Raw genomic sequence first — 13,217 nt, 5'->3', positions numbered from 1 at the left:
GACTTTGATAGTGAAGATTTCTCTTTAATTAGGCAGAACATCCCAGACTTACACCTGATTGTCTTTGAAAATACCAGTTTATACAGGAAAATCATCTGTGCTGTTTTAACATTGCAGATCCACGACCGGTTTATCCTGATGACTATTAGACTTTCAGTAAATAAGTAACCAGCAATAATGTTGTTATATTTTTAAGTCTAAACTCCACTGTCTGTTGATTATTAATTGATTTACTCTTTAGTTGTCCATAACTGTTCTTTTTTGACCTTGGAAATAGCAGAGTGCTAAAATATTCTTGATTTAAATTCTGCGTACTAGTTTTCAGGAGCTTTAGCTGCCTCTCATGGCCTTCAACGATGTAGTTTGTGCTGTTGTCATGTTTGATATGATGATGTGTGATTGACACGTGTAACCACATGATAACAGGTGTGTGCAATGTATGTGGGTGAAGATGGTCCCAGCAACTACAGTCTAATGTGAATGCGAATATTGTCCTCGATCTTAAAAAACTTAACATTAACCCGCTCATGTTCACACAATCCACAATCACCAAATTGTGTGTCCGCACGCACATTCGCACATCTATGAGAAGTTTATTTCCACACTTCCTGCACATTCAAATCACATTACGTCACACTGAGGCTCTGACAGAGAGAATTTAGATCAGGATATGTGATGCAGTAAAAATTTCTTTCCAATTAACCTGTTTACAGTACAAAGTAAACTTACATTTGATGAGCTGAAAAACATTCACCATGAATACTGTACTCTGGTGTGCGTGTGTACTATTACAATCTCATATCAGAATAATCTTATATAATAATGATTTTATTTATTCCCTTGAGGAAATAGTTGTTGGACAGCTGCTGGACAGTACATATCAGCACTTTTACAATGTGTCAGTGTCTTATCCAAGCACTCATCAACATGCAGTCACAAGGGAACCTGGCACTTTAACCACTAACCCTGGGATCTGTAGGGATCTGTAGGCAGCTGAGCTACTGTCAACCCAAACCCTCCAACACTGAATCAAACTGAGCTTGTGAAAAAAAAACTGTAGACCACAAACAAATAGCTTTTATGGCTTTCATGGAAACATGCACACACACACACATGCACACCCTGACATAAAGTCAGGGTCATAAAGTGTGTAATAATCAGACTGGATGTCCTTATCTCCGGTAACTCCACCCTTAAACCCTCCACCTTCTAAACCCTCAAATATATATATATATATATATATATATCTGTGTGTGTGTGTGTGTGTGTGTAGAGAGAGAGAGAGAGAGAGAGAGAGAGAGAAATAGTTCTTCTGTTCCCCTTTACTGACATAAAGCTGCACTTGGTGTGTGACAGCTAACAACTGTTACATTTTTGTCAGTGTGTCAGAATAGAAGCTTTGATTAACTGTGAGGAGAATCGGAATCAGTAAGACGTTTTAGACTTCCATCTGAAGACATCATGTGTACAGGAGCGTGTTCTAAGTTTATCTCCATTTTCCTCTACATCCTGGCTTTCGTCTCGATTGTCTGCAACATCATGCTCTTCTTCCCTGACTTTGAAACACAGTATACAGTTGCTGAAAGTAAAGGAGAGGGGGAGCGCATCACTCCAGAGGTCAAATATATGGGAGGCTTGATAGGAGGAGGAATCATGGTGAGTAAATCTGGTTAAATTACATGTAGTGTGAGTAAAGCTAGGGGGCCTAATATTTTATGTGGAAATATGCTTCAGAACTTTTTTCCTGCTTCTTATTTATTGTAATTCTTAACGAATAATACCTAAAACTGTAAGCATAGTTTGAGGAAGCAAAGCAGGTTCCTTCCACCAATTTCATACATCAACTCTGATGGCATCTTATGACATCATTAGAATTATGTCCACTTGGACTTATAGAACGCGGAATTTATTACAAAAGGTTTGTGTTATAATTTGAGTTGCCTCATGGTCAAATTTGGAGTATAATCAATGTGCGGGACAAAAAGGAATGATATGTGGAAGTCTGCCTCTGGTCATCGTTGCATATACTGCTCATTAAATTCAGTTCTGTTCACATCCGTCCAATCCAATGCCTCAGCTTTCTTTGAGCTGATGAACTTTACATTCACCTCAGTGCAGATCTAGTCCGTATGTTTTGTTATTTAAAATGTATTTCTGTAGTTCAGGTCTATGCCTACATAGTGTTTCATCTGCTCATAGTACAGATGACACTTAATTGGAAAAAAAAAACCCCTCATCATGCATAAACTTATAAAACAGCAGGAAACTGTTGCTGCTGTAATTTTCCTACAAAAATCATGTGGTTTTGTCCATGTATCTCCCATGTTTATCTCTTTCTGCTTACAGGTTCTCATTCCTGCCATCCACATCCATCTGACCAGTGCTGACAAGTGCTGTGCCAACCGCTGTGGGGTGAGTGTGTGCATGTGTAAATTAAAGCTCTATTGTTACTATGGAAGGCTCATTTTGAACTAAGCTGTTTTGAAGAATACACTCAAGCCTACAGGTATCAGTGTTCAGTAGACATCAACTTTAAAGATGTGCCTCCTTAATCAGAAAGTATTCATTTGCTATGTCTGAGAGATTGAAAGTTTACAACAGACATTTAGTATAAAAATACACCTGGATGGTCCAGACCTTTTGTTGCCTCTTCCTATTTTTTTGATTGGGACTGGGAACTGGGTACCAGTTTTACACAGCTGTGTTATGAATGTCATAGATCAATGTACCTGCACAATATTTTAATATTTTAGATTTTGTTTCAAATTTTCAAATATAGCCAAACTTTTTTTCACGAAGCTTCAGAATCATTCTGTTTCAGTGTCAAGTTGGTTACCTGCAGCATTGACTCCAGTGTGTTTGTGTGTGTGCTCCATGCAGATGTTCCTGTCCATTGGTTTTGCAGCAGTTGGTGTTCTGGGTGGTGTGTACAGTCTAAGTGTTGCTGCCCTGGGCCTTGCTAATGGGCCAGTGTGCAAGTGGCAAAATGAAGACCAGCCTGTAGCAGAGTGGGGGGCACCCTTTGCTAACAGGTACAGATAGTCTTTTTTCTTACTAGAAGCATTATAAGTACAGTATCATAAGATAATACTTTGAAATGCATCACATTTACATCACAAATTTTAAATCCTTTACAGTAGTGGCAGCTACCTGAATAACAAGGACGTATGGAAGTGGTGTATACTGCCAGAGAATGTGGTTGAATTCAACTTGGGGCTGTTCTCCACTCTGCTAGTGGCAGCAGCTGTGGAGCTCATCCTCTGCCTCATCCAGATGATTAATGGACTTTTTGGTTGTATCTGTGGTACCTGCTCTGGCAAGGAGGTGAGACCAGAGCGAAGGGTTCAGTATGTTGCCAAACTAGTGTGTATTATCAGTGGCAAATGTTTTACACAAAGACACACTCACAGGCAAGGTGAAAGAGTTCCTCCTGGACCCATCTCTTTCCTCTGCATGAAACCAGACCACCATTTTTCTCTACCCTTAACATAATAGTGTCAGTGCCTAAATATAACCATACAAAGTTTATAATGCTTTAGTCACTACAACTAAGCCATGTCTCTATGTTCTTTGTCAACAGTAAACTGAACTACAACACAACCTGACTACTTGAAGAAGAAATGACATAAATTATCATCGCCATGAACTATGTCATCATCCTTTCCATTATCAGTAGTACTGTCACTTCCCTTTTGTGCACCAAGTCATTATGAGCATTGGTATGTATGCTTCAACAGGAATGACTGGCAGTATAATTATATTTTGCTTTCTGGACTATTTCATTACTCTCAGATTACATTGATCAAAGACCACAGATGAAACAACTTCTGTATGTTGAGTTTGTATCATTAATTTTTTTATGTTAATAAATGTTTTGTAATAAAGCTTTCAACATAAGATAATACATTACATTATTCCTGGTTGCAGAATAAAAAATGTGGGAGAGGGGTTGTGTTGCTGAGCTGCTTTATGGCCACAGTTGTTTCGCTGGACTATCAGTGTCCCTTAAGTCACAGGAACAGTGTCTCGTGTTTTTTCTGGTCTTGCCTCCAGCATGTGAAATCTTGTGTGGGTATGAACAAGAGAAAGTTAGTTCTTTTTCAGAACTGACCCTATAATTCTACTCTGCACTTCTCTAGGAAAGAATTCTAGTTGTTTTCTTGACATCCACAAAATGGCTAACAACCCAAAACCAGTGGCAGTTATTTGTCAGACCTCACTTATACTGCCTGACTAGAGTGCCTGCTCAGAGATGTTTTACCTTTGATTAGCACATCCATATTAGATCAGATCAATTTATCCTTACAAACACACAGGTTGTTCCTGCGTGGTGGTTACATAATTGCTTTGAGATTACTTTTTCAAGGATTTTAGAGATAAAAGGCAGGTTGTATATTGGTCTATAATTGGTTAAAACCCCTGAGTCCAGAGTAGGCTTTAGAGTAAAGGCTGTGGTACGCAGCCTGAAGATTTACAGTCAGGATTTTGAATATATCATAATACAGAAACAGCACTGGTAGAGGTCACTAACGATTTTCTATTAGCATTAGACAACGCACGTCTCTTGCATTTGACACTATAGATCACAACATTTTATTAAATTCCAGTTTGTGCATGTTAATAATGGGTCTTCCATGCACACATAGCTATGGAGTTCCACAAGGTTCTGTGTTTGGAGAGATTCTTTTCACTCTATTTATGTCCGCCTTAGGCATCATAATTAGGAAACATCCTGTCCATTACTATGCAGATGATTCCCAGTTATACCTGCCAATGAAACCAGAAACTAATCAATTAATCAAACTTTAAGCATAAAATACTACCTGAATACTACCAGGACAAGCTCAGCAACACCACAGACACCAGAAAGCTGTTCTCAACTTTCAAATCTCTAGTCTATCCACCCCCACCTCCCCCACCCACCTGTCTCACAGCTGACAACTTTGCCTCCTTTTTTACCAACAAGGTGGCAGCCATCAGCTCCCAGTTCACTCCTCCTGACAATGACATTCTGCTTACTAAACCTGACGATGCATCTCACTTCACTTTCTCAACGCTGTCAGAGGACGATGTATCCACTCTCCTCCTCTCCAATCGCACCTCTCTCACAACAGGCACCTTTCCCACCTCATTCAAGCAGGCCCAGATTACTCCACTGTTGAAGAAGCCTTCTCTGGATCCCTCCCTTGTGGAGAACTACAGACCGGTCTCTCTTCTTTCATTCTTGGCCAAGACTCTGGAACGTGCAGCCTTCAATCAACTCTCTGACTTTCTTTCCCGGAACAATCTCCTTGATGTCAATCAGTCTGGCTTCAAGAGTGGTCACTCCACAGAGACGGCACATCTGACTGTTGTGGAATCCTTACGGGTGGCAAAAGCTGCAGGTAACTCTTCTGTCCTTATTCTATTAAATCTATCTGCAGCCTTTAACACTGTGAACCATCAGATTATTATGACTGCACTCTCAGACCTGGGCATCTCTGGATCAGCTCTAGCCTGGCTTCGGTCATACTTGTCCGAACTAACCTTTAAGGTATCCTGGCAGGGGCGTGTCTCTGACTCTCATAACCTCTCCACCGGTGTACCGCAGGGCTCAGACCTTGGTCCTCTTCTTTTTTCAATCTATACTTCTTCTCTAGGCTCTATCAAATATTCTCATGGCTTTTCTTATCACTGCTATGCAGATGACACACAGCCGGATGACTCAACTGTCTCATCTCACATCTCTGCCTGTCTCTCTGAAATCTCTGCCTGGATGAGAAAAAGACACCTTCAACTCAACATACCCAAAACTGAACTTCTAGTCTTCCCTGCCAGACCTTCAACTCAACACAACATCAGCATTAACATTGGATCTGTGTTGATTGTCCCTACTAAGTCAGCCAGAAACCTGGGGGTCATCATTGATGACCAGCTGACCTTCACGGAACACATCGCCACAGTCTCTAGGTCGTGTAGATATGCCCTCCACAATATCAGAAAGATCAGACCCTATCTGACGGAGTACACGACCCAACTCATTGTACAGGCGTTGATCTTATCTCGCCTGGATTACTGCAATGCACTACTGATGGGTATACCAGCATCCACGACCAAACCCCTCCAGATGATCCAAAATGCGGCAGCACGCCTCGTTTTTAATCAACCAAAAAGGTCTCATGTCACACCGCTCTTCAGATCTTTGCACTGGCTTCCTGTGGCTGCAAGGATCAAGTTCAAAGCTCTGTCTCTTGCCTACAGAGTGGTTAACTCCACAGCTCTATCTTATCTCAATTCAATCGTTCAGGTCTACATCCCCTCCCGTCCACTGCGCTCAACCAGGGAACGTCGTCTGGTGGTACCAGCACCACACAATCGACACCAAGGAAAACTGTTCAGCTCAGTGATCCCACGATGGTGGAATGAGCTGCCTATCTCTGCACGCTCAGCCACCTCACTAGCAATCTTTAAAAAACTGCTGAAAACGGAACTCTTCCGCATCTTCCTTTGCACTTAAATAAGAAAAAAAAAAAAAAAAAAAACGTTTATACTCTTTCATTCTCACATCTCTTGAAACAGAAACACTTTATCGATAGCACTTTGCTTTGATGTTGTTTCTTCTTGACTTAGATTTTATTTGCTTGCCTTGTTCCTTACTTGTAAGTCGCTTTGGATAAAAGCGTCTGCTAAATGATTAAATGTAAATGTAAAGACATAAAGGCCTGGATGCCTAATTTTCTACTCCTCAATTCAGACAAGACAGAGGTTATTTTGTTTGGCCCTGAAAACCTCAGAGACATGATGTCTATCTCATCCAAACGTCTGACTGGAATTAGCAAGACAGATCATATTTCTCCTACTTTAGCTTCTCTCCATTGGCTCCCTGTAAATTAATTACACAATATAATTTAAAATCCTTCTCCTCACATATAAAGCATTTAATAATCAAGCTCTGTCATATCTTAAAGACCCTTATACTTCCATATGATTCAATATGTTACCAGCAGAACATTTTGTTCTCAGAATGCAGGTCTACTTGTGGTTCCTAGAGTTTCCAGATGTAAAGCGGGAGGCAGAACCTTTAGCTTTCACGCTCCTCTCCCACGGAACCAACTCCCAGTTCAGGTTCGGGAGGCAGGCACCCTCTACATTTAGGACTAGGCTTCAAACTTAACTTTTTTATAAAGCTTACAGTGCCTATAAAAAGTATTCACCCCTTTGGATGTTTCTTTCTTTTATTGACATTATAACTCAGTCATGCTCAATAAAAGTTGGCAACTTTGACAAAAAAAGCTACCAAATATTTGTCAAAGTGAAAACAGGTTTCTACAAAGTAATGTCAATTAAATAAAAATATGTAAGGTGAAATCAGTGCTTGCATTAATATTCACCCCGTCCAGGTCAGTATTTAGTAGATGCACCTTTGGCTGCAATCACATCATGGAGTCTGCGTGGATAGGTCTCAGTTAAGCTTGCACATCTGGACACTAGAATTTTATGCTATTTTTCTAAGCAAAACTGCTGAAACTCTATCAGGTTGCGTGGGGATCGGGTGTGAACAGCCCTTTTCAAGTCCATCCACAAATTCTCTATTGGATTGAGGTCTGGGCTTTGACTTGGCCACTCCACAACATTCACCTTGTTGTCAGTAAACCATTTCTGTGTAGCTTTGGCTGTATGCTTCAGGTCATTGTCTTGCTGGAAAACAAATCTTCTCCCAAGCCGTAGTTGTCTTGCCGACTGAATAAGATTGTCCTCCAGGATTATCCTAAATTTTGCATCATTCATCTTACTCGCTACCTTAACAAGCCTTCTAGGGCTGGCTGCTAATAAGAATCCTCACAGGATGATGCTGCCATCATCGTGTTTCACAGTGGGGATGGTGTGTTTGTAGTGATGTGCAGTGTTTGGTGTGCGCCAAAGTACTTAGCAGCTGTCTGCACACACCAAAAGACCTCAGTCTCCTCAGCAGGTGAAGGCGACCCTGGCCCTTCTTGTACAGAGCGTCCGTGTTGTTAGACCAGTCCAGTTTGTTGTTAAGGTGAACATCCAGGTATTTAAATGTGTCTCAGTGTTTGAGCCCTGGATGTTCACCGGTTTGTGTGGTGGAGGGGACCTCCTGAAGTCAAGAACCATCTCTTTTGTCTTGCTGGTGTTTAGGATCAGGTGGTTATTTTCACACCAGCGCACAAAGTCCGAGATGACCCCCCTGTACTCCTGCTTGTCCCCCCCGGATACACAGCCAACAATGGGACTGTCATCTGAGAACTTCTGCAGGTGACAGTGGTGGGAGTATGGATTAAAGTCCGATGAGTACAGTGTGAACAGAAAAGGGGAGAGCACAGTCCCTTGAGGTACCCCTGTGTTGCAGACTACCACATCAGACACACAGTCACGCAAGGTTGCATTATTCTATGAATCAACAATTAATCTAATAAACATCCAATGGTGTAAAGTAATTAAGCATGTTTACTTGAGCACTGTACTTTAATACAATTTTGAAGTACTTGCACTGACTGCAGCAGTCACTGACAATTTGCACTCAAAATGCAGATGTTGCTACATAAGTGTAAACCATTCTGTATTCGCCTATAATATCTATTATTAAATTTGCTTCTGTCATGTGTTATTGGCCAAGATTCCAACCAGTACTCAGAAGTAGAACAAATAAACGCTTCATAAAATGTAATAGATATTGCAACAGTGCAGAAATACTCTATGACAAGAATAAGACCTATGTTAAAATCTTTAGTTAAGTAAAGGTACAAAATGTTTAGCATCAAAAGTACATTTTGTATATATTTCTAAATCATAGATATCATACGCTAAAAAAAAAAATGGCAAAAAGTAAAGGTATTTATTATGTAGAATTATGTGTACAAAATTATTGGATTATAATTATTCATGCATTATTGCAGCAATGAGTAAACTTTTTTGCTAAAGGTATATAACACTGTATGTTGACAGTTGCTTCATTCATGTTAACATCAGCATTTATTAGTTGATTTTATTTTTATTCTGTAAGAAATCTATATTTGCAATTAGCTATGTAAGTAGATACTGATATAAATTGCAACTACATGTAAACTGTACTAAAGTAGCCTATGACATAGCGAGATAAGGATATTAAAGTATCTCTCTCATTTCTGCACTTCTCCTCTCCTACAATGCATATCCATAACACACAAACACATACACACACACACAGTGTATACAATATTCTACTGCACTAAAATGTTGCATGTTTTTCCAGATGTGACTTCTTCTACCACTCCAGATAAGAACAGTTCTCACGTGTGTTGTTCCATTTCTGTCGCCACTGACCAGGCTCACTGGTAAAACTCAATCCATGACCCCGACGTGATTTGAACACGCAACCTTCTGATCTGGAGTCAGACGCGCTACCGTTGCGCCACGAGGTCCAGTGAACGGCTCTCTCATGAACTACTAAAACAAAGTAGGTACCCTGTTGTGAAGAGGTCTGCCGTTAGTAACACATGTTACTACAGTTTGTTCTGAATTGTTTATCTACACTCACGATCTTTTGAATTGAATCACAGTGACGTTCCCGGTTCCATTTGAAGTCAAACGGAGGATCACGTTGTTACTGTATCCGCCGCTAGAGGGCAGTCTCTGACAGCATGATTGGCATTAAAGTAACATTCCTGAAGCTTTTATTAACGTTCAAGTCTGAATTCAGCATCAGTGACACAGAAACCTGTCTACAGGTTCTCCCTGAGCTCTAGCTCATGTGTTCATCAGCCAGACCTTATAGCGGTTACATAATAGATTATCAGTCAACAGTATTCTGTTTCTGTAAAACGTTTCTACTGAGTGAATTCATTTTGTCAGCAGAGTCAGAATTCTTCTAATATAACAAAATCAAAATCCCTCAGGTTAAACAAGCTGTTGTTATTGATCCAACATCAAAACTAATCAACACCTAATCAGGTGACAGTCAGGCATTTCCAATCTCAGCCTGATGACTCACACACACGCTTTGCTGTCATGAATAGGCTTACAGCTAAGACCTAAAGCTATCACATGAGTGTGTCTCATGACACCCTGCACACAGCATACAACGAAATGAAATGAGGATGTAGCATACAAAGTGAGTTTGGACTGCTTTTCCAGGAACTTCGCGTGACATGTTCAGATTTGCATATTCAGATCTGATTTTGCTTTTTTTTTTCTTACATAGTTGTGTTCAAAGATGTTTTCGAGCTGTAAAACTTCTCTCCTCAGTTATGGCTGTGACTTTAAGACATTTTGGGACATTTTGCTTGATGTGAAAGAGTTTGAAAGTGAAATGGACTTTTACTGTCTTACGGAATTGAACCCTGTAAGGTCTTAAATCTTACACTGTAAAGTGCCTTGAGATGATTTCTGTTGTGATTTGGCGCTGTACAAATAAAATTGAGTTGAAGTCCGAGCCATGCTCTCTCTCTTTTCTGCTGCAGCACGCCTCATGCAATAAATAGCCACCGCTGGTGATGGGTTATTTCCAAACAGATAAACTTTCATGCTGTAGTCCCTCACATTCATTCCTTCATACCAAAGGAATCTAAGTTAGTCTCTCTGTCATCATGTTGTACTACAAAACAATAAAACATTCGTTGAACATCAGCTGTGAATGCTACAGGCTCTTTTCCGAAGCATAGGAGAACCCCTAAAAGTGTGTTGTTTAAATCAGAGCCACTTAGCAATACTTTGTTTAATGGCACTTCTTTCTACTCTGCACTTGAATCAAGCACTACTCTCAATTGATCAGGCTTCAGGGAGTGGTATACACCAAATGATGGCATTTACCAGTGTTCCTTATGTTCTTCTAGAGGAGGTGCAGGCTCTGCATGATCATTATCAAACATTTTTTGCATGAACTCTATGAACTGTCTCTACATTTCAGGTATCTTGTCCACTGTTTTCCTAAGGGAACTAAGACGTTTGATTGCTAGAGTGCAACCCAGCTGTTTGCTTGTTTTTAAAAACTCAATCACACAATTTGTAGCCTTTCTGCCTGCAGGTTTGGCTGTACCTGAGCAGGTTTTCAGTGTGTATGTGCTGGTTAATGCTGAAAAGATGATTATCTGTGCATTTAGATGTAACTGGTGCAGAGGTTATATTTACCTCCCCGCCATCATCTTTTTCATTTCCTTGGTTGTCTTTTGTAAAAGGAGGAGGACCAGGACGTAGTGCTGAGATGTGTTGACTTTGACATTCCGTACAGTTCACTGCTGCTCTGCAACACCTGTAACAAATGTGTTTCAACTTTAGGAATAACTTCAGTAGCTTTACCCCTACAGCTCCTACATTTCTTGAGAGGATGAGCATTTTTACGTATAGGACATTGCTTGTAAGGGCTTTCTATTGTCTGTTTGAAAGTATTTTGAAGGTTTGGAGACTCTTTTGGAACATCTCTTTTGTGCACATTTACAGAGGCTCTGTCGATTTTTGTGTATTTCTCAACTCTTAAGCTCCAGTTGCTGAGAATTGTAAGAGCAAGAATAAACGTGTTAAGCAGAAGGACCCCAAAAGGAAGTTGGAAAGATTGGTCAGGACGCACAGGACAGGCTCCAGTAATGCTCCATCTCGGATAATATCGACCAGCTAGATGTATGTTAAGCTGGGTGCGGTTTGTTGTGCTCATGATTTATTCAGTGAGCAGGATACGGTTGCGCTCTGGCGCGGCACATCTGGATGTATTATCAACACGCATCCTGCTGCTTTCAAACGCTGCCGAAATGTTAAAAATGGATTTAAAAACTCTTCATTCATTCACAGAGATCCAGGAGGTCGACTGTATGGGCATTCACTATGTGTACTACACACAGGTGAGACGTATAACTACAGTCACCTCATCTAAGTTTATGGTTCTACTTCTAAACAGATGCAATTATCAGCACAAAAACAAAGACAAATGATATTCTGTAATTCACTGTCATGATAACTACCATAACACAGTGGGTGCTGGATGAACTGCATTATGGGTAATGTTATGCCAGCACCATGAGGGAAAGTTGTGGAAGCTTGCATGATCTCACAGTGCTGAACACTTCTCATGTCACTATAATCAGAACATGTTGCTTTCATCTTCCTACCTATCAGCCAGAAAATCCATGTCCTTATACTGATTATGGTGCATGAGTACTGTCTTGAGTTTATATGGGTCTGGCTTACTTTAAATTAAATTTTGAGATTTTTGATTTTTTGTATAGTTACTTGTGTTTTTTAGTATTTTTTAGTAAATTTGAATTAATCAAAATATTCAATGTATGAAACACCAATTGCATGTTTTACTAAAAAATGTTTGATAGCAGCATAGTCATGCTAATTCAACAGAAAAGGACAGTGAAAATATTTTTTTGTGTTTGTTTGTTTAATTTACTACAAGTTTTAGCTGGAAAACTTACAGATTATTCAGTAAAGTATATTACTAACACATTTTCCTGGTTCTGTTGTGGTTAGAGCCAGTTTGCGTTGAAGATTGAAACAATCAATCAATAACTTTAATAACTCAAAACTTTTTTTTACAGACTGAAGGAGGTAGTAGGATAACAAAACCTCTGTAATTCAATTCAATTACATTTTATTTAAATAATGCCAAATCACAACAGAAGTCATCTTAAGGCATGTAACAGTGTAAGGTTTAAGACCTTACAAAATATAACTGTATACAGGATTATATAAAAAAACCCAACAACCCCACCTGAGCAAGCACTAGGTGTAATATGTCTAATAAATGTGTGCCTGTTCTAGACAGTGAAAAAACTCCTGATGTCTCTGCTATTTTCTTATGGTGTATTTACAAAGGACAGTCCATGGCAGGAAAAAATATGTTCTGTGAGTGCAGGCAATTAAGAAAAGGGAATTTTAAAGACCGACAGCCCATTGTCAGTATATTTACTACCAACTACTGTCTTGTGTGTGTTTGGGTATAAATATGATATTTACACATTATGACTCATGATTAATTCTATTTAGATGGCAATCTTGATTCTGACCCTCTGTCAACCACTTATTAGAGACAAAAAGCTGCAATGAAGACAGTTTCCAACTTTTCTAAAAGCATTAAAGCTACAGCCTCTGCAGTAAGTCACAAATGCTCAAATCTGGTGGAGTGGGATGCAGATTAATTAGATACTAAAATAGATTTGTGTTTTGGCTGTTTTAATAGCTGTTACATTACCAAGAGACAACAGGTGACACACCATTTACAGCAATGTCGACTTCTGTGCACT

General features: G+C 39.8%; 1 protein-coding gene and 1 non-coding gene across 2 annotated transcripts; one reads left to right on the top strand and one right to left on the bottom strand.

Moving 5' to 3' along the window:
- Positions 1-1,359: 1,359 nt before the first annotated feature.
- On the top strand, positions 1,360-3,802 carry zgc:172079 (L6_membrane domain-containing protein). Its single transcript, XM_026353259.1, has 5 exons — positions 1,360-1,656; positions 2,347-2,412; positions 2,881-3,032; positions 3,138-3,324; positions 3,581-3,802. Exons 1-5 carry the CDS (start codon positions 1,462-1,464, stop codon positions 3,581-3,583), a joined length of 603 nt encoding a protein of 200 aa, XP_026209044.1. The 5' UTR covers positions 1,360-1,461; the 3' UTR covers positions 3,584-3,802.
- A 5,527-nt stretch (positions 3,803-9,329) lies between these two features.
- On the bottom strand, positions 9,330-9,401 carry trnaw-cca. The gene has a single exon. It is a non-coding gene; the product is annotated as a tRNA-Trp (tRNA).
- Between the last annotated feature and the right edge of the window lie 3,816 nt (positions 9,402-13,217).

This window comes from Anabas testudineus, chromosome 18, assembly GCF_900324465.2.
Source record: "Anabas testudineus chromosome 18, fAnaTes1.2, whole genome shotgun sequence".
NCBI lineage: Eukaryota > Metazoa > Chordata > Actinopteri > Anabantiformes > Anabantidae > Anabas > Anabas testudineus.
The sequence above is the reverse complement of the archived record's forward strand: the minus strand, read 5'-3'. Positions and strand labels throughout refer to the sequence as shown.

Excerpts from the sequence above, each read along its gene's own strand:
- zgc:172079 (XM_026353259.1), top strand. The coding sequence starts at position 1,462 with ATGTGTACAGGAGCGTGTTCTAAGTTTATCTCCATTTTCCTCTACATC. Across the intron at positions 1,657-2,346 it reads TGATAGGAGGAGGAATCATG|GTTCTCATTCCTGCCATCCA; the intron begins GTGAGTAAATCT and ends TTCTGCTTACAG. Across the intron at positions 3,033-3,137 it reads GGGGCACCCTTTGCTAACAG|TAGTGGCAGCTACCTGAATA; the intron begins GTACAGATAGTC and ends AATCCTTTACAG.